At 35.2% G+C, this 22,998-nt stretch overlaps 2 protein-coding genes across 3 annotated transcripts in view; one reads left to right on the top strand and one right to left on the bottom strand.

Annotated features, from left to right (window-relative positions):
* Positions 1–2,921: 2,921 nt before the first annotated feature.
* On the top strand, positions 2,922–6,025 carry LOC128995393 (uncharacterized). The gene is made up of 2 exons (XM_054420402.1): positions 2,922–3,185; positions 5,509–6,025. Exons 1-2 carry the CDS (start codon positions 2,934–2,936, stop codon positions 5,914–5,916), a joined length of 660 nt encoding a protein of 219 aa, XP_054276377.1. The 5' UTR covers positions 2,922–2,933; the 3' UTR covers positions 5,917–6,025.
* Positions 6,026–10,660: 4,635 nt separating this feature from the next.
* The window catches only part of LOC128995885 (UDP-N-acetylglucosamine--peptide N-acetylglucosaminyltransferase 110 kDa subunit-like), a 124,543-nt gene continuing 112,205 nt past the window's right edge, over positions 10,661–22,998 (bottom strand). For both annotated transcript variants that reach the window (XM_054420918.1, XM_054420919.1), the window contains 10 exons: positions 22,279–22,560; positions 21,321–21,560; positions 20,572–20,697; positions 17,947–18,141; positions 17,214–17,294; positions 16,004–16,108; positions 14,453–14,680; positions 12,722–12,974; positions 12,352–12,475; positions 10,661–11,398 (listed from right to left, as the gene is read on the bottom strand). In XM_054420918.1, the coding sequence (XP_054276893.1) occupies positions 11,236–11,398; positions 12,352–12,475; positions 12,722–12,974; positions 14,453–14,680; positions 16,004–16,108; positions 17,214–17,294; positions 17,947–18,141; positions 20,572–20,697; positions 21,321–21,560; positions 22,279–22,560 (1,797 nt within the window). In that variant the 3' untranslated portion in view covers positions 10,661–11,235. The remainder of the gene's footprint in view (positions 11,399–12,351; positions 12,476–12,721; positions 12,975–14,452; positions 14,681–16,003; positions 16,109–17,213; positions 17,295–17,946; positions 18,142–20,571; positions 20,698–21,320; positions 21,561–22,278; positions 22,561–22,998) is intronic.

Below are 22,998 nucleotides of genomic sequence, written 5' to 3'. Positions count from 1 at the left end.
CATTCTAAAACATATGCCATATTTTACTAGAATATGCAAAAATTACTTAAATTAACTACTATAGTACAAGAAAAAACACCCCTACAGGATATAAGTATGTTACTGACAAACGACATATCCACTAGTGTTCAATGGATTGCACAACGCAAACTGAGAAGAATGTTTCTCCACACAAAATATCCCCCTCCCCCTAGCAAGCCTGGGATCGCACTTAGCTATTGATATGGGTTGGCTGGGAAGCGGGCATCCGAAGAGCACTTGCCAAGGGACCGTGATGGGAAGCCGACTGTTGGCGACCCACGTACAGTCAAAGTGTTAATGCTTCACAGCATACAAAGTGGTAACTACTACAAAAACAGCTTCAACAATCATAATCAACAATGCACAGTCAAACTCAAAGAACAGATAAGGATGGTAAACATAACAATCTTCCATGGAGGATATACAGTTCATTAATTTGTTTTTGATACGAAAACCGTTAAAGATGTAACATTGTTTTTTTGTAGAAATTACAAAAACCTCTCTTCTTGCAGAATACCAGCGTTGCATCAAACTCAACATTATAACAAACATCGTGGCCAAATATGTTGAGGTCGTGAGAGATAAAGCATTCTTTAGCGTCAAACTTCTCTCTCCGAGTTTGAAAACTGTGAAAAAAAGAATATGAAGACTGTAAAATAATCAATACACATGGCAGGTAATATACTCTATTTATTTTTAAATGTAGTTTCTTCAAACGTGAGTAAGTTGTAGAGACATTTTTCAATTGCAGGATTCTTGTATTCGATCGGCTACTACATGCTTCAAGAATGTCAGCAATGTTGCTTCGGTCTATAAAATCTTCTGTGGAAAGAGCTACAACTTCTTCGGTAATGCGATCTAAGATAATAGTTTGGAAGGACCGCAGTATGCTAATGTTGTAGAAAATTGAACACCAAAACAGAATTGCCGGAAGAAACATAAAAGCTGTTACTATCTCTTTTCCATCCATTTTTATCTTTAATCTTTCAGTATACACTTCCAGTTTAGTGGAAAAAGTCATCAGATGAGCTACTGCGTACATAACAGACATTGATATTACAGAACCAATCCCAAACCGTGTACTTGAGGTTTCTAACTTGAGATTATTTACTAAAATAACCAATTCTGTGCACATTTCACAAATCATTTTTCTCCGACACATCACAACCGCAATCATGAAGAAGCTAGGAAGCCAAATCAAAAATGAAGCGAAGTAGACGTGACTTAGTCCTACTTTCAACACTTGATCAATTTCCAGATGGTAGAGCCCTAGTAAACCAAGGGAACCGTAAGTTGTTACTGTCAAAACAGTGAAGAGGTATTGTAGCGAGGAAAAACTTGATCTTTGGTCTAAAATCGGTACACCGGTAAGAACAAAAGAAATTAACGCTGTTTGCAAAAGTAAAGAACCTGAAACCTCCATGATAGCTACACAAGTCTGAGAAACAGTTTTATAAACCTTTTTTTTGTTTAATTGATGTTTTCAATAATAATATTGTAGTAGAGACATCACTACAAAGTTTGCATAGTTGTTGATATGCCACAATGTACCTCAGTGGTACTATAAATAGAAATTAAGTAGGTACCTCTTGAATTGCAGTATTTGACATTTTACATTATTCCTCTATGCTTATTGACACTAAAATGTAGAATACTACACATTAGTATATAATTGATTAGTTATAAATATAACTCCAAATAACATTTTTATTCCATCGTTTTGATAAACGTAAATAATAATAACATTAGATTAGGAAATATTATTGCTTAATCATTTATATGTATTTTGTGAGTATGCGCAAATAAAAAGTTTCAAACCCCTGTTGGAAAGTTTTACCAGTTTTCTATTGGTATTATTTATTTCAATTCTCATCTGTTTTTTTTTATGTGACATCAAAAATAAATAAACACTGATCAAAAGTTGTTGTCAAACCTATACAATACAAACAACATTAGATGGAATATAAAATGGCAAATTTTAGAGCTTCTCTAATGGTAAGTACTTCAAAACATTGATTAATTATTATTACAGTAGGTAGCTATACAGTACAGGTAGGTACAGGTAGGTAGGTTTTAGTACAGTACAGTACTACAAAAGTAAATTGTTAAGTTATTTGTTTTAAGTTTGTCCAAACAATGAAAATGTACATTTCCTTCTAAAACCACATTGATGTTAATTACTATGTTAAAACAATTAAACCATTGAAATGTAGATCAAAATTTAATTCATAAATTAATTACTAAGACTAATTTGTAAAAGTTGTTATATGTTAAGCTTAGGTATACTCTTTGTTTATAGAAGATCGTATTTGGTAATAAGTTTAGTTCAAACAGCCTTCTACTTTGAAAACTACAAGTTTGAAAAGTCAATCTAATCTGTGTTTTAGGTAATACTAAGTAGAGTTAACATACAAAGAAATGTGATTCAACAAAGGCCAAAAGGTTTATGGACTGAACACAAAGTAAAATCAGGTAAAAACATTTTCCTAGTTCATTTAGTATTACTAGGAGTAAATTTATGATAGCCATCCCTAATCGTTCTTTTATTAACCTAACTTAATTATTGTTCCTAATCCTCACAAGAATCTAGAGAAGTAATTCAACCCTATAAAATACTGCATCATGTGAATTTTAAATTAAAAATAGTGTAGCATCATTAAGAAAATTTACACTAGAGTATGCAATGATTCTGAACTGAAGAGCTAAAATGTATATCTAGTCTCATTAGCCACATTGGCATTTTTGTACACTGTATTGGGTAGAGTCAATGGAACTTCAGGTACATGATACAATGCACAAATGTAGCCTATAACACCTATGAGCTCTGCCTAAACAGATGTCAAATGATGTCATGATAATTGATTCACACATTTTGACAAATTCATATAATTTCAGGAAAGGTGTTCCATCTCATGCCATCTCTTGATGAAAGTCAAAGCAAACTTACTTGGTTGAAAGCTATTGGCATTCACAATGGAGAAGTAACCAAATCTTGTCCAGTTGGATCAACAAGGTCTTTAATTCTTGAATCATCTTCAAGAGGTATCATGGCCCAGAACCTATTTCCACTATTCGTTCTCATTCCTGGGATTTTGGAGGAAATGGAATCCACCTTTCTGCGCTACAATTTTGAATTGGAAGTCATGTCTTTTGTAAATTGTGATGTAAGTATTTTACTCTTTAATAAGGTATAGTTGGCATTTACACACTCAATTATCACTGATTGCCATATTCCACTATAGTTATTTATACTAAAATGAACTTGAGTATCACAATCAATTAGGTGTATTTAGAAATGTTGTATTTTTTATACTAGCTAATTATTAATAAAAAAAAAACTTTATACATGAAAAACTGTGACAGTGAAGCAAATTGGAAGTGCTCTCAGATCTACTGTACAGAGATAAAGTCAATTAAGTAGTGTATGCATTTATCAGATAAAATACAGGACAAACCATAATAAGATGCAGCATAAGGTACCACATAATGTAAGATATAATAAAAGTAAAGGAGGGATAGGAAAGCAACATCCGACCATTAGACGCTTGCAGTGGCTATTATCAAAATGGCAGTTATTGTAAAAGGATGAAAGATGGCGGAAGCTGCACTAAAAGCATTCTCTTTTATCTCACATTTTCTGCGTGGATGTAAAACACTTTTGTCAACCCATCAAAATGTTCTGGTTCGCTTTTAACTTTTACGCAAAATGACTTTATGTGCATTAGTGCATATAGTGTATGTGAATTCATTCTCGCTATATCTTAATGTGGGTTTCACAACTGAATATTTCCAACCACAATTGATGTTCACTTCAATTCTATTCAATTATCATCAATCATTTGAGATGGGGACACTATGTACACCTAGGTGCGTATTTAACCCCAAATATGAGTGAAGAGTGTCAAATGGAGTGAGATGATCTGTGTAGCTTTGTTACTGACTAAGATCAGCTGTTTCATAAGCCAGGATCATTTATTTAAAACCTGATCAGGAACAGCTGAGTCCAGTTTTAATCATAACAAAGCTATACTGAGTTTTGTGTTGGGATTTGAAATAATTAATTATGGGTAGGTGTCTATGTTGTTAATAATACTAGTGTACATGTTGCTTGAAATCAAGAAAGTGCAAAGTATTACAGGAGTTTCTTGAAAACGACTGACGGTAATAACTAAAATTATCGATGAGTTTAAAAGAGTCAATTCAAACTACTCAATGATTATTTAACTAATGGAAATACTCACGATGTTCATAGCAGGTTAATGAAATCAACATTTCTTGTAAATAAATATCTTATCATTTTTCAAAAGCTGATCTCGTTTTTAGTGTTTTCTATAAATGTTTCCCACTTACAGCCGCATTAGGTTGTGCATGTTTATCTAGATAATTTACACATTGACTGTTTACAATTAACATATGTTCTTCTTCTCACTTTTAATTTCTGACAACAGCTTGAGTTTCATAACAATGTTTCTTTCCAATGTTAATCTTAACTTTAAAGGGCCCCCCATTTTCAGGGCCACACTCTCTAATTATTTCCCAAAAAGAATGTTTCCTGCACAAATTCACGTTACGCTCTTTCCAATGACACTAAAAACATGTTAATCGGTTCAGTAGTTTTAGAGGAGTAATTGTCACAAAAAACCTGCTTGCGTATTAAATAAGTATGGATTTATAATAGTTCTATACATTGTTTTTTTATCAAAAGGAGTTTTACTTTTGCTTTAAAACACATAAAGTTTTATTTTAATAACTGGTTAAAAAAATTATGTCTATAGATTTCTAACGAAAAAGTGTATTTAGTTTATAAAGTATGGTAAGGCAACGCTTACATTTGATTTGAACTATTGTTTAAACTTGAAATGTCTATAATGTGTAAAAACGGTTCCTTAAATTTTTAAGATAAACATTAAAACAAGCAGATTTGCTGTTTTAATGAGGCTTGTTGAGGCTCTTCAAAATTTTTTTGAAGGGAGGACGAACCCCTCACTATCAACCATTGACTGTTGGATTATCACCATGTATAGAACATATGTACTCACAATTATACTTTTTGTCCTTATGGATTAGCCAAAGACTATTTTAAGGTATATTCTGTTTGTTATAGGTAACTGTTATGATGGTTACTTTACGTGTGTTTTATTTGTGTAATTTCTTATTTGACAACTTTATAACTATCGTACTTAAGAAAACAAGACAATCTAATTATAAAATGGTGCTCCTTTATAGGAATTCTGACCGAAAATCCAATGAAATCCGTCCTTATAATTGTATAACAACTTTTAGATGACACAACCATTCAAACCCAAAATAAAACACGCACATCAAAACAGGTTGAAATTTTAACCAGCAATAATTCTTTAAGATGACTACTAAACAAACTTAAAAGTACAGTACCAAATAAGGGAACAATTTTACATTACTATAGATTGCATTTTAGTTGGTAATTTTATCCATTTTATTATAACATATCTCATGTTTGTTTAACAGAACTGTCAAAGCCAGAATACTTGTTCAACTTCTGCAATGAATGTCTCCAATTTGGTTTCCAAAAATCACAACTCTCTGATGCGCTCATTGGAGGAAAATTTAGTTAAAGGTAATGGAAAACAAAACTGTCTGGGAAATACAGCTGATGCTATCATGATAAGCGGACCAATACTATCTATCGGCCCTATTGATTTTAACGAGCTCGCAAGTCGTCTTGGTAAAGCTTTACAAAGCTGGATGGGCTTTGGCCCCAAGGAAAAGAAAAAGGAAGATATGAAAGAAGCAGAAAAGGAAGAGGTGGAAGTAGGAGAAAAGGAAAAGGTGAAAGTAGCAGAAAATCTTGAAAAGTCAACAGAAACAGAAAAACAGATGGCAGAAAAAACCCCAGAAGGTGGTAAAAAGGAGTGATTATTCATAGAGTATTTATGAAATTATTTAAAGATCTAAATTAATATTAAAAATTATGTGTATAGTAATTAGAACGTAATTACGTAACGATAAAATTTTTTTTTAAATTTGATTTGACCATTGATATATTTTTTTTCCGAATATGTCTTGTAATTTTCCTTGTAGACAACTCCAAGCAAATTCATAATTTGAAATGTCTACTTAGAATCATGGGGTATTTTGGTGGCATTTTGTTGCACTTCCATATCTGTTGGCACAACCAACCGAATGGAAATAGCGATCGATACCTTACTAACCAAACGATATATGGAATTGAACAATCGGATAATCAATATTACTCATTTGGTTGTTTGTGTCAACAGGATATGGAAGTGTACCTGAATCATGTTATGATACAAAATTGAGATGGATAAATTAAACGCTGCAGTGACAAACACTAAATTGCAATTATTTGACATTCCAAAAGACACCTTAAAATGATACAATAATACCAATATTTTCAAATTGTTTCAAGATATCGAAGCTATGCTAAACAACATTTTACTTAATCATTTTCTGGGTGGAAATAAAACCTTTTCTGAAGCTAAATATTGCATCCATGAAAACAATCGTAAATAAATACTGTAATGCTTGTTACAAATTATCTCTTGTAAATAGTTAATCATATTGGTTCATTTTGTAATGTTCATTTCCTATTCAACTTAAATTGTTTCTATATTTGGTGAGCGTTTATGATTCTGTGCTAAGTTGAATGAAATTAAAAAAGTTATGATTATAAACACATTTTTTTAATGTTTTGTTTTTCCTAATCTATATACCGTTGAATAATTTGCAGTAAAAACTTTTTTTTATCTTGGAATGTGTTAAAAACACAAGCATTAAAACGATTAAGAATGTCTGGTAGCTTGTTTATTGTACTCCATTAAACCTTTTTACTCAATACTAGTATACACTTGTGGTTACAACACTTGTACAAAAGATGTATAGAATACCTCTAACACACAATAAAAAACAATCAATTTACAAATTACTTCAGAACGACAAAACATTTACTTATGCCTCATCCAATATTCAGGATATTTTGAGAACTGTTTTGTCTTCAATTCCTTAATCTGGTTCGACACCAAGTTAATATCTGACACCACGTTCCAAACCATCACCGACTCTTTATCACTCAAGTCCAAATGTGTCTTCAGCGTATTGTTCTCAATCAGACGTTGTAGCAGGTTGATTCCCTCGTGTTGAAAATTAACAATGTCTTCCACAACGGCTTCCTTCGCTTCCTCAAGATCAGCTGTGATGTCGTCATGAAGTCGATGCAGCATCTTGTTGTACTTCTTCAAATGTTGGAGGAAAGCTGTGTTGTTCAACCATCCAGGGTTTTCCACCTTGTTCACAATCAGTGTGCCGATGAACGCTAACAACTTAGTGATGTCCGCATAGCTGAATGCTATCAGTAAGAACACTAACCAGAGCTTCATTGCAAGTGATATCAGTAGATTTGACTGATTGTTGTTGCTGCCTGCAATGTCAGTAAACAATAATGTTTATATTAGTCGTATGTTTTGCTTTCATAGCAGTATTGTTATAGTGATTACGACGCATATTTCAAAACTTTGTTTTCAAGTGTTTTTTTTTTAAAGCAATTAATTAGAGTAATCTGTTTCATTTCACGTACAATAAAAGTAATGTAAATACAATTTCCAGCATCTTAGAGCTATTGGAAATATATTTTCTATGTTTGAAGTTAGTTACTTTTCATGTTAAGTGGCTATGGAAGTTACAAATTAGATATGTGAACAAAACAAATGTTCATGGGTGTTAATGTTTTTATTGTTGAATCTATACCTACGATTTGGCAAAGCCCTTAAACCCTTTGAGTCCAGGGACTCTCTAATTTTAACAATACCTTTTTGTATCTTGAATTTTAAGATCTTTTGAATAAAAAATTTATGGTATCCATAAAACGAGTTTTAGGTAGACACACAAAACAAGAAAACAAAAGTTGGCAAAACTTGACAGAGATATGCACTTCTCAAAGATTCTCCTGTGTTAATTTATACCAACATTCACTGCTTTATTTCCCATAAAAACATTGACATTCAGCCGTAGGACTTCTTACGAGTTGTGTATAAACCTGATCTACTTGTGATGAGAACTATCTGCAATGCTGTTTCCCAGCCAAGGAGACATCCCCTTAATCGCTCGGCCGTTGAGACAATGCAATGGTACTGGCCTGCCTATCGATATATTGCAATAACAACACTAGAATACCTTTAGGCCAAGTATTGTTCTTAACTTCCTCCTCTCTTCGAGTCCCAATGCAGTATATGTGAAACACTGTTTCTGGCATTTGCGTTAAGTTGTGCATTTTAGAGAGAGCTTATTTTACAATCTTAAAAATTGAATTGGCGTCAAATTACAAATAAAGAGATTACAATATGAATACTAGTATTTTAGACTTCTACAGGGCACTTTAGTTAGGGTATTCTTCCACAGATCTCTTCCTTTGAGTGGTAAGAGGTTTGTTGAAAAATAAGTATAGGTTAAAAACTGACAAACAGCTGAGTGGAGCGAAGTGGCTAAATTTAATCCATACCATCAAGTGTATCCTGTACACAGAAAAGCCAGGTACAGAGGAAATACGCATATTATGGTAAGACCATACACTTTCAGATCTGGTGTGTTGTGCTGGAAATAATTGTTACGAGCGAGGAAGAGCCCGAACGGCGAACACTGTGCGGGGATTTCTATCCCACAGGGCACAGGGCCTTCCTCTAGCGACTAGTGCTAGACACCACTTAGGCGTACCATTGCATGTTTCCTTTGAACCTTACTTCTCTGAGGCGACTATCAGCAAAGCAGTAAACTGTGTAACAAACTTGTTTGTTTTTTCTGAGTGATTGGGAACAGGCGTCTGATAATTGTTTGACGATGCTTGCTATCAAGTGCTCCAATAGTCCTACAGTTTGAGAAATTTCAGTTTTGAAAATCCTTCCTTGACGTTCGCAATGTTTCTCCAGCTGCTTGTGGCATGTGTCCTTTACAAGATTCTTCCAAATAATTTGAAGTTTCAATGTCCATTTATCATGTTGTGTCCAAAATAAGAATGCTTCCTTGCAAAAATCCTTCCGAAATGAAGCTACGGTTGCAAAAGTACCTAAAAAAGAAATAACAATTATCAGTTGTTGATTATATTAACTGTGGTTGTGAATAACCAGGTATACTAACTTTAATTTATAATAAAAGTAAAAGACTAAAATTACTTACCTATATTCCATCAGTAGCTCGAATAATATGTTTGTTCAGGACATGTTTCAGTGCTGGATCGCAATCGTCAGCTTCGAGGTGCTTGTTAAGTTCTTAAGTTGGAAAGTCTTAATTTATCTCTCATAACAGCTCCTAAAAATATGAAAAAACTGTGGTACCCACCATGTTTCTACTGTCCCTCGTTTACTTCTTGTACTCACTCTGATGTTGGATAAGGCATACAAAAGTAATGTTTTTAACAACACGTTTTTACAATGGGAGAACTTGCGACCTTCGTGAGTGCTTTTCTGAAACTGACATTTGACAGGTATGGGGCCAGATAGCAGTAAAGATAAACATACAAATGAGAACACTGGCCCAAATTGCCCCAAATGTAGAGGATTATTTTATTATTTATAAACAACAACCACTTCTCTACAGCTTTGTTCTCAATCACTACACTACAGCTCCAAATTTTGCTGCCCTGTAATGCTTCATCGTCATATGTGTGTGGTTTTACCATAACAAAAACATATATACTAAGCAGTGATGGATCAGCTAGATTTAATGGAATTTATCTCTATATTAATAGGCAAGCATGTTTCTTTAAAACCTTCTTTCTCAGCTTATGTGCATCGCAGGGAAAATCTACTCATACTGTTAGAAAGATATTTTCCTGCAGAATCACGTTAAAAATTGAAAAAAGCTCAAAAACATAATTTAAATATTATTAAAAAATTTACTTGGGCCTTACGGGTTGCCATGCTGGTGACGACATAACAATGAAATATAAACAGAAAATCAAAACAAATGGAAGAAATTCCCACTACATGTTTTATTTACAGCATGGAGTGAAAATAGAAAATTCTGTTCATTACGTCATATTATTTTTGGTCGAGTTTTCGATCACTGGACCACCTCTAGTATATTTTTAAAAACACCGGAGAAAAAATTATATCTACTACTGTATTTATTTACATGTTACCTCTCAAAAAGTTACAAATGGTGATATTTGAGTTGATTGAATGGTGTATTGTGATTGCTATTGCGTTAGAGTGGTCAGCCACAGATCTTTAAGAAACAAAACCTCTTCTTGGCAAATTCTATTTACTTAAGACAAGTTTATTATTCAGTTGGTCAAGATGTATGCTGCATTGCACAGCATACTTTGATAGCTAGCTTTGGTAGCCGGTGCTGTTTTCTGGTTTTGTATTAACTTCTCAAGTTTTTTATGTGTGAACCTTGAACATTATACCTTCTAAATTAGATCCAGCCTGTCAAAAAGCTTGACAGGTGCAAACATATTGATTCTCTATGTTGTTATTATGAGGCTTGTAAGTTCCAGTCATGACAAGCAATAATACTTACCAAAGATTTCTTTACATATTAAAAAATATGGCGCTGAACCATTATACCGAATTATAACAGTATTATAGCTTAAAAAATAAAGGAAAGGGTTTTTTTTAAGGATTTGGGCAATAAAAGACAAGAACCCTCAGATTTCAAAATATTTATTTAATACCAGCAAATACAACAGTGCTGATACTAGATTATTAAAAAGCTTTGGCAAAATGTACAAATAAATAAAACGGAACATCTTGAAACATTATTCATTTGTTATTATTTTCAAATAGAAAATGCAACATTCATAAAAGTTTAATACATTTTATCCTTAAATGATGAAACTGCCGAATTGAACTAAAAACTAAAATAAGTCTTAAAGTAACAACTTGGACACGTCTAAAATATCATTATCCATCTTTCATCTCTGCTCGTAAAAGAATCGATGGAAGAAACACTTCTCACTCTACCGGAAATATCCTTAACTAATATCAAACATCTAACATCTATCAATAAAATAGGGACAAAATATCGGAAGCGGTGACATTCACAAATGAAACAAATATTTAAAATCGGAACAGCAACTGTAACATTTATATGCCGACTGGACATCGTCAATACTTCATTTGTTTATTATCGATTGTGTAGTAAAATCTTATTATCACTTAAACGACTGCTTCAGAAAACTACGAGGAAAATAGAAATATGTCTTTACATAAAACGATTGATTCAGTCTACATTTTGTGCGGAGATATGGTCGGGCTTGTCGCCGGTGGCGTGACGGTTCCACATGATCCTGTAGAGGGTCTCCATGCCTGTAGCGTACTGCTTACAGTCAAACAGTGGACTCTCGGTGCGCGCACGCCACACCTCGGCACGGATGGCCTTCAAACTGTAACACAGACAAGTTGGTAACTCAGTTGACTTTGGTTTGGATCCTGGTTCCCACCACTACTTTTTATCAGTATAGTTCACTCTAAAACCGGCTTACTTCTTGGCTATACTAGATAAGTTCCACACATGTATCCGAGGCCTGTGTGGACAGGCAAATAAAAGGTTCAAACAGAGCAAAAAAACAAGTAAAAGAAATTATTACAAAAAGCTACCAAACCTGAAACTAAAGCCTAGGTTACAATCATTATGTTCAGCCTAAGAAAATCTACTTCAATTGTAATTCCCAGATCTTGTGCTCCCAAACCCGTTTGTATTTTAGTGATTGTAATCTACATTTGGATATTATGCCACCTGAATATTGAGCCTTGTGCCAATCTTTATATTTTCCACATACTAGCAGCACAGTTGCTGACACCTCATTCTGCCTGTGTTCAGCCTTTTCAGTCATTCTTGCCAGTCTCTTATCACATAACGTATATAATGTTACTAATTTCTTCAAGAAACACTTACTGTAACACTTTTTAATTCAATTCCACTTTTTCTTAAACTTGAACCAAACCTGTTAAAATGTAAAAGACAATTAAAATCTTTGTTGATTAACTTTACCTGTTACAGCGTCCAAGAATTTTCATCCATGAAAATTCCATGAATAGTGATGTAATTTTTTTATATAAATCTGCACCATTGTATATTGTATAAGATTGTATATTTGTAAATAGTTCTTAAGTATATGTATCCAACTTTTATTTCATTTTGACTTAGCCAATACGACTTGTATACATTGTTAATTCTGGCTGAATAAATTATTTGATTTGACTTGATATACACACTTTAACATTCAATATACAAATGAAACTGTCAGTTTAACTACTACCAAGGCTTACCCATCCGTACAAAATCCGTCCTTTTTACTTAATAGAATTTTTCCAAATAAAGAAACATTGAACTCACTATTCTCTGTCGGTGCCGAGACGGATTGCGATCTGCTGATACTCAGCTCTGGTGCGAGCGATCAGTTCTGGCACTCCTAGAGTGGCTAGCTGAGAGGCTGCGACTCGTGAAGCCAGCGTCTCACCTACACCCAAGTACTCAGGTTAAATAAATACAAGAATTAAGAGCTGATAACAATAGACAACAAGCTCATACAATGTTTGTAAAAGGCTACACTATTCACACAACTCATTAAGTTATACAAATGAATTTAGCATTTTTTAAAGACTTACAGAAGGTTACGTAAAACAATTGAGCTCTTGATTCTCAGGCAAAATTGGGTCAGACCCCAAAAATCAAGTTTCTTTGGAAAGTATTGTTTTTTTTTTACCTGGCAGTGTTACTACTGGTGTGCCGGTCCACAGCACGTCCATGCTGGTAGTGTGTCCATTACAGAGAGGAGTGTCCAGGCACACGTCAGCTAGCTGGCCACGTCGCACATGCTCCTCTTTGGCGGCAACGTTGGAGAACAACAGACGGCCCGGGGGTAGACCCAGAGCCTGCGCCGCAGCTTGCAGATTCTGCTCTCCTACGGCCGGGAACCGCAGCAGCCACAACACTGCGTTGGGCACGTTCTTCAGTATCTGCAGCAGAATTTGTGACATTCGGTTAATAGTCACTAAACATAAAGATATTAAGAACTCAACTAACATACCTGAAAGTACAGGGAATCAAAAATACACAGTAAACAAATTAAAAAACATAACAATTATATTTTTTTTAGAAAGCAGATTAGAAAGACATTTTTTGTGAATATCCAATATTAAGACAAAACATCAGTTTAAAATCCTGCAAAAAATTTTATATGTATCCATTAGCCTATGAACACTATTTTTTTTACAGATAAACTAGTTGAAATTAGTGAATGAAAAATAAAAAAATCTTTATATAAGCCACTTGGGATTTCTTTAATATACAGATAAAAATATGATTATGGATTTTTTAAAGTAGTACAGTAGACTCTCGTTCATTCGGACTAATGTGGCGGATGTCCGGTCCGGATTACGAAAAATCCAGACTATTGAGAGTCGACTGTATATAGCCGTTTTTTCAATTTTGTTCGAGGTCCACAGTATTGATAGCCCGGCAAATGCAGTTTCACCGGTAATAAATGGAATTTAGGTACGAGTTGGTAGAGAAATATCTTTTTATTTAAGCATAAATCACTTATTACTGTACTGTAATAATATACCATACTTTCCAGTTTCAATACGATTTTTGTCTAATTATAACCTATAATTTTTACCGCCGTGTTATCCGAGGTAGTCTCGGTCCCGTATAGCTTGGATAATCAGAACTGAAGGCCTACTGTGCCACTAAAAAAAATCACAATTGCCGATCGTGGGAGTCCGGACAAGGCCAATCTGCATGAGCGAGAGTCTACTGTAGCCTAGTTCCTTGAAAATTGTTTTCAATTTGTTAAAGAGGTAGAAAGATTTTAAATATAAATACATAATCTAAAAGAGTTTGACATAAAACAAAATCCATCATATGAAATAATATGATGGACCACCATATTAGACCTGAAGAAAACACTCTCTTCCTTGGTTGAAAATGTTGTCAGTGGTTGTGAAATATTGTAATGTTTTGTGTATGTAGCGTTAAGTTGTGTGTCTGGACTCTTTGCCACTCAGGTAAACCCGCTATCCTCACAAAAATCATAGAACCTTATGCATGTTGAATCCTTAAAATTTCACTTTTCACTTATCTAGCATACTTAATTTTTTTTTTTAAGAGGTTGGCGGCCTCTTTTAACCTTGCATTTGCCCGTCCACATAGACTACAGATCTGTGCGTGGAACGTATCCAGCAAAGCAAGGGGTGAGCCGGTACAGTACAAAGGTGAACTGTACTGATAAAAGTTAGTGGCAGTGACCAGGATCCGAACCCACGACACTTCTGCCTTGGGCCCTAAGTCCGCGACGCTACCGACTGAGCCACCAACTCACCTACAAATTACACTGTCCTATGTCCTAAAATAAATCGTAGACAAAAATAAATTACAAACACTTGTATTCCATCAACAGTAATTATTTTCTCACTCCATCTCCCAAGATACTCACATGCACCCACATCTGCAGCGTAGGTGGGTCAATCTTGTACAGCTGGTTGAAGTTGCAGTAGACTATTGCGTCGTCTGGCAGCCCGTACTGCTGCCTGGTGGTGATCACTATAGTTTGCGGCACCTCTTCTCCAGTAGCTGCTTTGTTGTTGGTCTGGTTGGTGGCGAGTCCGTTCTGTACGACAACTCCGTTCACTGACGTCTGAATCTGGCCGGAGGCTATCATTGTCTGTGGACAAAATTAATGTTTTAATAAACAACAATGAAAATAAACAAACTAGCCTTTTTATTTACAGTATTTTCAGTACAAAAGTTATTTTCTGTCAAAATTGTCTTATTTTTTTATTCAGGGAGTAAAATTTACTTTTAGGATACTAAAGTAGACAACCCATCCAGACGGACCAGCTGTATTTTTTTTTATTAAAAAAGCAACATAGTCGAATGAACCATCAGTCTGAATTTCAATGTTATACCCATGCAAAAAAGGAAAGCAGTTTTGGCTGGTAATGAATTATTCAAAAAGAAATAGAGTATAGCTAGCATACCTGAGAAAATTAGGATTCTAGGGGCTAACAGATTCACAAAAGAACACTAAATAACACTGATTTCGCCCTGTTGTGGGATTTTCTCATAGAGTAGGTTGTTGTGTTATTTTACAGTGTATCTATAGCCCCAGTACTCTAATTTTAACAAGTTAGCAGCTAAACTTTATTGTTTCAACTAAGGATGGACGAAAATGGATTTTAAGATTTGACGCAAGATTCTTTCTTCTTGCCATATTTTGGGCTCACCATTTTGGTAGTGGTTGTTTGTGATATTCAAATAAACTTACGGCCAATTAAGTAAGCGAGAAAAATCATTTATTGAATAGTTACAATTTTGTGTATCTTCCTCTAAAAACCCAATAACAAGAATAATGAACACTGGTTGCTAAGGCATCAGCTGACGCTACATTACTATCGGGAATCATTTGTTTGCATAGTTCTACAGTGGTTAATAAATAACAATAAAGCACAAAAAAGTGTACAAAATAACAAAAGCTTACAGAAACTTGTGTTACTTCTGATCGCGGTGATAATGATATCGTATACAGTAAAACCTATTATATCCGGTATAGATAGACAAATAACTGGATAAACCAATTTTATAGATTTTTGAGATGTACACAGTTAAAAAACGCCTTCAGAAAGTCTGAAAGTCACCCGAAATACGTGTGTTGTTGATACGTCTTCTTTTTCTAATCTAGCAAATTTCTCGAAAATTTTAGACACGTCCATCCTTAGTTTCAACCCATGGTTTTTTTTACTGGGATAGTTGATGTGACAAAAATATGCCATAGCTAAAAAAATTGTGTACATAGATCAGTTACAGTCTACAGTGGCTTAATTCAAATCCAACCATTTTTGTCAATTTTTACTTTAAAACTAGCGACAATTTTAACATGGGGATAAAATGTCTAGTTCTATTGATAGTCAAAGATAGAACTAATAACATTGTACACATGGTTTGCAAGATAAACTTGTATTGGTTTTAGCCTACACAAATCACTTACCTCAATAGGTGAAGCATTGGAGAGTTCAGCCACTTTGAGAGAGATCTCAACAGGTCGACTGTTCTTGTTGTCTACTTGAGGTGCCACAACCTTCACCTCCTTCACCTGAGAAACATATACAATATAAATATCATATAACTCCTGTTATTTTGTTGTTTTCCTTCCTGTACCACCTAGGACCCTAGGTTCTGGATTAATATTACTCCAGGCTAGGCCTAAAGGTTTGTGGCATAATCTTTTAGATACAATCCATTGGTGATTGGTGGAATATGAACTCAGGACCTTGGGGACTGAAGTCCTGCGCTCTACTACTAGACCAGCTCGCTCCCCCACATATTTTGTACTGATTTATTATTATGGCAAATAAATAATTGAGAAAAAACAATGGATTTTGGTGCAAACTATAATTAGTATACAGGGTGGCTGAAAAGTAACTTGCACCCCCCCCTTAACTTTTCAACCATTTGAGATATTTGAAATCGGTTTGCGCCATTTTGTTATTAGTGGGCCGATTTTGGTTTTCTTTATGTCAATGTTTATGTTTCGTCAAGACCTGTAAAATGATACTAAACTCGACTATACTTGTCATTTGAAAATTTTGAGCTACCCCCTACCCCCGCTACTCCTCAGGGCAAAATTTTGAAAATTGACCATAGTTATTGTAGCCCCTCATCTAAGAAGGTTGCCGCAAACCGATTTCAAATATCTCAAATGGTTGTAAAGTTAAGTGGGGGTGCAAGCTACTTTTCAGCCACCCTGTATGATGTGCTTTGGTCCAGGATCACTTCTTGAATATTAACATGTTATAAGATAACCTGTTTCCGTCTATGATCCTACAAATTTATCACTACAAATTTAGGATCATAGACGGAAACGGGTAATCTTATACCATTTTCATATAAATAATTAGTATTCCTTTATCTAGATGAAAGGCTTCCACGGTCACAGCACATTGTCAAATCTTGGTCTTCGGGTGATTACTGTGTTGTTAAAATAGTGAAACTAATGGCCAATGTTTCGGATGCATAGCAGCTGTCCATCTTTGGGGCAAACTACTATTCAAATGAACTAGTATTCCTTTATGACAGGTGGCATCTTCTGGCCACAGTAGAAGAATGCACGTTTGAATTATGGATAATTTCATAGGATTACAAAACTCAAGAAAAAACCCTACGGTATGCGAATCTGTCAATATAACAGTTATAATTACCTGAGTGCTCTCCATAATGGGAGAGAGATCGGTGGCGTTGATCACAGCCACGTTGTCCGCAATATCTTTCTTGCCTCCCAACTGCAAACAGCAATAACATTATTCATCCTGTTGACTTTTATAAGTAAGGCACCTCCCTTAGAGACATTTTCAATGTTCCAATTTCCTTTAAAATGTCACTAGGATAAACAGTCGTACCGTGATGTGCTTACGGTTCTCTTGGAAAAATCTAGAATGGTTGAATGAAATTGTCAAGTATCAATTAAACAAAATGGACTCAGTTTACAAAAAAAAAATCAAAAGTGTGTATAATATGGTTTGAACAGTGTAATACAAATTTAACAGGACATACCAAATATGTAAAATATTTAAGAAATATACAAAAGTTGAATTAATTTTGTTCAATCATTCCTAACATACGTTTTTAATCAGAAGGTCGCAGGTTCTAATCCTAATTTTCAGAACAGATCCATTTTCAGTACAGATTTTGTCATTGGGCTATGAATTACTGATGCTATCTAACAAAAAGGTCGATGTTAGATAGTAATCAGACCAGGTTTGGACCGTTCCATAACGTAAAAATCCCATTGGCATATAAAACACACACACATAAACCAACACACAATGGAGAAAAAATAACGGCTATAGTTCGGCCGCTTAGAAAGCGACCTCCTCTAGCATTGGTTTAGCATTAGCACGCCGGTCGTTTTCTATGCGGCCGAACTATACAAACCTTTTCAGTAAGAACGACTCGTTCTTTGAGATGGGGGAACATCTGCCTGTGGTCTCCAACGAAGTAAGTGTGAGGCATGAACGCCAGTTTCTCGCTATACTGCGGCGCAAGCTCTACCGGAGAAGTCACCTGGTCGGTGATCAAGTAGTCCATGAAGGAGGCTCCACTAGTGCCAGGGTAGCCTAGCCACATCACCTGTAAAAGACAAGCTTTAGGTGAGTCGGTAACACAACACACTTTATATCCTGGTACTAGAGTTCACCAACAGTTCACCTGCTAAGGCTGGAATGTTCCAAACACCTGAGGCCTATGAGGGACATTATACAAAGTTAAAAGAAAAACAAACAGTGTCAGCAATACTTTAATACTTTACTTTTAATTGAAATGGCGACCACATGAAGGTAGGTATTTTAAGCCAAGCATGAATGGAGATGACTGGGGCGATCTTGTAGCCTTCTTACTATTCTCTGTATACACTAACTTGGCGTCTGGACCCTTGACTACCTGCGACCGGGCCGGGACCGTCCCTTGCTCGCTCACTTCTTGAGCAGCTGTTTCCATAATTAGTCACCAAGTCACACCCCTAATGCACTTATTAACTTTTTTGTGCGGGGCGGAAATTTACATTTTTATCTGTACGAGCAAAAAGTCCATGAATAAATAAGTAAAATGATACCAAACTTGACCATATTCTTATTACGTTTGTAGAACCTACAGGCATAAGTACAGTAGCTACTGAGGAATAGAAACTTTATCAGGGATAGAAATAAAACTGTAATATAGTTATGTATGAATTATTTTTAATTAAATCAGACGTGCACCGCGAATCTGCAAACACAAAAAAGGAATAGTGATTTATATATTTAAATTTCCTAATATTGTTACGGGAATAAAGTTTAAGAAGTAAAAACATGTAAAACGTGTTGAGGCGATGTAGTTTGTCCCAACCTAATTCATATTATGTTTCTTTGAGTAGATCTAACCAATCACATTTAAGTATATTGTAAACGTGAAAAAGATCTAACCAATCACATTTAAGTCTATTGTAAACGTGAAACACTTTTAAACCGTACGTTTCATTAAGTATACGTAATAATTATGTGTTAAAAGGTAAAAAAAAACTAATCGTAAATGCGAGCGAAAGTAGCATTTGGCATGAAAAGTCAAAATTGCGTCATTTTGTACGGGCCAAATGAAACTTAAAATAATCATACAATCATCATGTTTCTAAGGATAGGGCAATTGTCGATAAAAAATTACAGAATTATGTGTATGTGTTGAGTAAATGTTTTTAAGCTAATTAAATTTTTGTATAAAGCGTTGGCCTACGACGGGCCTACCGTAGTTTTTCGGCAGATTATACATATTTCATCAATAGCATTTCAATACGCGATTAATCTAATGACGATACCCCCACGTCAGAATCGTCAGAGGTCTTAGGACGTGAATCACTAATTTCCCGGAAGACATGGGGGTTGGTATGGTCAAGTTTAGTATCATTTTTCTTAAAATTTCACGAACTTTTTGCTTGTGCAGAAAAAAAAATAAAATTCCGTCCCGCACAAAAAAGTTCATAATTGCAGTGGAGGGGCTACTAGGTGACTAATTATGGTAACAGCTGTTCAACGGGGGCGAGAAAGGTTTCGGCCCCGGTCCGTCCGCAGGTACATAGACTAGGGTTCAGACGCCAAGTTAGTGTATACAGAGAATAAGGTCAACATGTTCCTTAGACAGGCTTGTTAAATAATAACCCATACAGCCAATATCAACTAAGGGACTTACAGTTTATAGGGGAATGCAAACCACATTTTAGTCTTGTAATTTACAAATTGGTCTAATTATCAGGATAGTACTGCGGATAGTCGTAGTACTCACTAGTGCGGACTTGAAACCACACCAGGGAATATTTCATCCACAGATCTGACACATACTTTCTCCAATTAATTTGTCAACAACATGGGGAAGCAGTGGGAGTATTTGATTGATGAAATCACAAAAGTTGAGATAACTTTTAAACCGTAATTTTTACAGCAATGGGGGTTGTACCATTTAGTTGAAAAATTAAAAGGTCTATAACATACTACATTTAAATAAAAATCTTTCCCTGGTTGTTTTGAGGAAAATCCTATTTTCTAGTTATTTAATGGGATTATGAGAAAATCACCATAACAGACATTCTACCAAAACTCAAAATAAAAAAATTTGATGAAAAAAATGGGCTGCTTTCTCTATATAGGCTTCTTTGTATAAGGGGGGAAAAGTAGAAAACAGAGAAATTAATTTTATTCTGCAGCAGGAAAATTACCAGTGAGGATGATTTCAGACCCTTACAGTGTTAATGTGACAAAACAGATGCTCAAAATTCCTGGAACCATCTCAACCTACACACCAGCAGTCGAACAAAAAGAACCCCACATGCTAACTCGAGAAGGATAGACCCACGACTTTCGACTCGGGTAAACAGTTTATCCAAAAACTCAACCTATATAAAATACCTTGCAAACCTTACATTTCTGAGTATTATTTTGAGTTTCAGCGCTCAAATCATGTCATATTGATGATAAACAGTCATTTGATCTATTTCAAAGTATTTTTCTCAAGTTGTATTTTTGTTTTTCAACCCACCTGCACAGGTGCTGGACGGAGTGCAAATATCTCATTCCTAGCTCCCTTGGTGTATCCGTTCATGTTGACCAAGATGTGGATTCCATCTGCGTTAATTCTGTCTGCTGCTTTGCCGTTGCAAGGGATCTGTGGTAAAATTCCAACATTAAACACTTGAGAATAGTTAAACCATCACTAAGTAGACATTTCTTTGGCCAAAATGAATGTTTGCATATTATGTTTTGGATAGGGGTGGGCAAGTATGATTCCACTCATTGTTGTCAAGCATTGCACCTATTTTTGAATATTAAATTTAATACAATTTTTGATTTTTTTTTACTATTTCAAATTACATATTGTTTTTTTTTTATTTAATTAGGTACCTAGAATCTTAAGGATAGTTAATTGTTTAATGTTTGGGGACTAGGTATTATATTAATCGGTAATCGCCCTCTTTTTTGCTCTTCCAAATGAGTCTATAAACAATACCAAAGGAACATATCAGGAACACCTAACTTTGAGAATCAATTGCTATATTATCCATTATGTTAGGCCTACCTTAGAAAAAGTAAGCCATAGGAGAGACAGAAGACACATAAAACATGTATTTTAGATGTCTTCTGTATGTTTTGTTCTACTTGTAATTCTTCTAAGGTAAGCTAGCTGGTCTCCCTTAACTCTACAAAATCAAAATCCTAGTGCCTTTCCTTGAAGAAAACTAGCTCTAGATTTAAATCTTAACAATCATCTTAACATAACCCACAACTAACCTGTGAGAGGTCAATGAAGTGTTCGGACTCGCGAGCTATCTTGGTGCGGAAGGTGGTTCCGTCGTCCGCACTGAGAGCGTAGCAGAATATCTCCACCCTGGACCTATCGTGGAGGCCGGGGATACTCTGCATCAGATGTGAGGTCGGGTGGTTGCCAAAGTCTGACGAGACGTAGCCGATACGCAGCCGGCCGCTCACCTCCTTCGGATACTTGTAAGGTGGTTTATGGAGAACATGAATCTGCAACCATGTTATCATTTGTTACCACAACTTTAGTGTACATGGAGTAAGATTAAAGTAGGATACAATAGGACTTTGGTTTGAATAATGTGTACTAATATGACGCAAGTGTAAGTGTAAATATGGGTTTTAAATCTGAGCCTTAAAAGTGTGCTGTTAATAAAAGCATATTTAACCACAAAATACTATTTGAAACAGATGGAAACCCCCTTTATTCATTTCTCTTCAACACTTTTAACATTGTTGATCATAAGTTTCTTATGTTGGGAGAAATATACCAATAGCATCTTGATACCAATAGCAAATGGTGTACACAAACGTCACAAACCAAGAAGATGGTAACTAGAGAGAGTATTATTTGAATATTAGATTACTTGATTTGAAGACACAGCCTAGGAATCACAGCCTAACACTCTATTTTTACTTGAAATTTTGACAAATTTACACAAATCTATTTGGAAATCGAAGATACCCCTTAGGAGTAAAAGTAAAATATTAATAGAACTAGAAGGTAAGTTTATTGAGTACCTTAAACACACAATTTATAAAATCCATGCCTTTAGCATTGGTTCTTCAATATCTGTCTCCTAAAGAACTATTCCCATTGCGGACAGAATCAGCTTCCAGATCCCAAATTGTTGTGAAAACTCAATTTGTCAATAATTGTAATGAAAAATGTCTACAATCCTTAAATATATATAATCAATCGGTCACTAACCTTTTCCAGACACAGGTTGGCATGTCGTGCTGCGATGGCCTTGCGGAACTCATGTGTCAGAGGGTACAGCATGGAGTGGTGTGGATGTACCGACGGCAGCCTGTTCTTGTCTAGCTGCTCGGCTACGATGCTCACCAACTTCTTCATCCGTGCGTCGTAGTCCGTCCAGTCGCACACTATCTGCAGACAGTGCGCCAGGTTGCAGTACGCATCGGGGAAGTCCGGTTTTAACTTCAGCGCAGTCCTGTACGACTGGATGGCCTCAGGAATGTTGCCGGAGTCCTGAAACAGGGAGATAAGTTACAGAGATTTTTAAGAACATTCAAGTCGCGGTTATGATGGCAATAATCTGAAACAAGTAAAAAGAGGAACTCTGAAGAAAAAAAACCAAGAAAGGTCTTGGTGAAAATGGTGGACCCAAGTGATAGTTGATATGGAGTGTATAGAAGCGAATGAAAAACACATGAAATTGAAGAAGGTGGAGGGATTTTTTGGTGCGGCAAAATATCAACTCAGATATACAAGGCCATGGGAGGAAAAGTCTCAATTATTTGACCTAAATCCGAATCAGCTGTGGTAAGGTTAGATGAGCAATAGAGTCAGACAAAACACAAAAAATAAACATTATAAACAAAATTAACATATTCTAATTCATTAAATGTCTCTGTAGTCAAACCAGTAGGAGGCTTTGAGTAAGATTTTTCTTGAAAATCTTACACA

The sequence above is a fragment of the Macrosteles quadrilineatus genome, unplaced genomic scaffold (assembly GCF_028750875.1).
Source record: "Macrosteles quadrilineatus isolate MER2022 unplaced genomic scaffold, UCM_ALF_1.0 Scaffold_5__1_contigs__length_97177068, whole genome shotgun sequence".
Lineage (NCBI taxonomy): Eukaryota > Metazoa > Arthropoda > Insecta > Hemiptera > Cicadellidae > Macrosteles > Macrosteles quadrilineatus.
The sequence above is the reverse complement of the archived record's forward strand: the minus strand, read 5'-3'. Positions and strand labels throughout refer to the sequence as shown.

Excerpts from the sequence above, each read along its gene's own strand:
- LOC128995393 (XM_054420402.1), top strand. The coding sequence starts at position 2,934 with ATGCCATCTCTTGATGAAAGTCAAAGCAAACTTACTTGGTTGAAAGCT. Across the intron at positions 3,186-5,508 it reads TGTCTTTTGTAAATTGTGAT|AACTGTCAAAGCCAGAATAC; the intron begins GTAAGTATTTTA and ends TTTGTTTAACAG.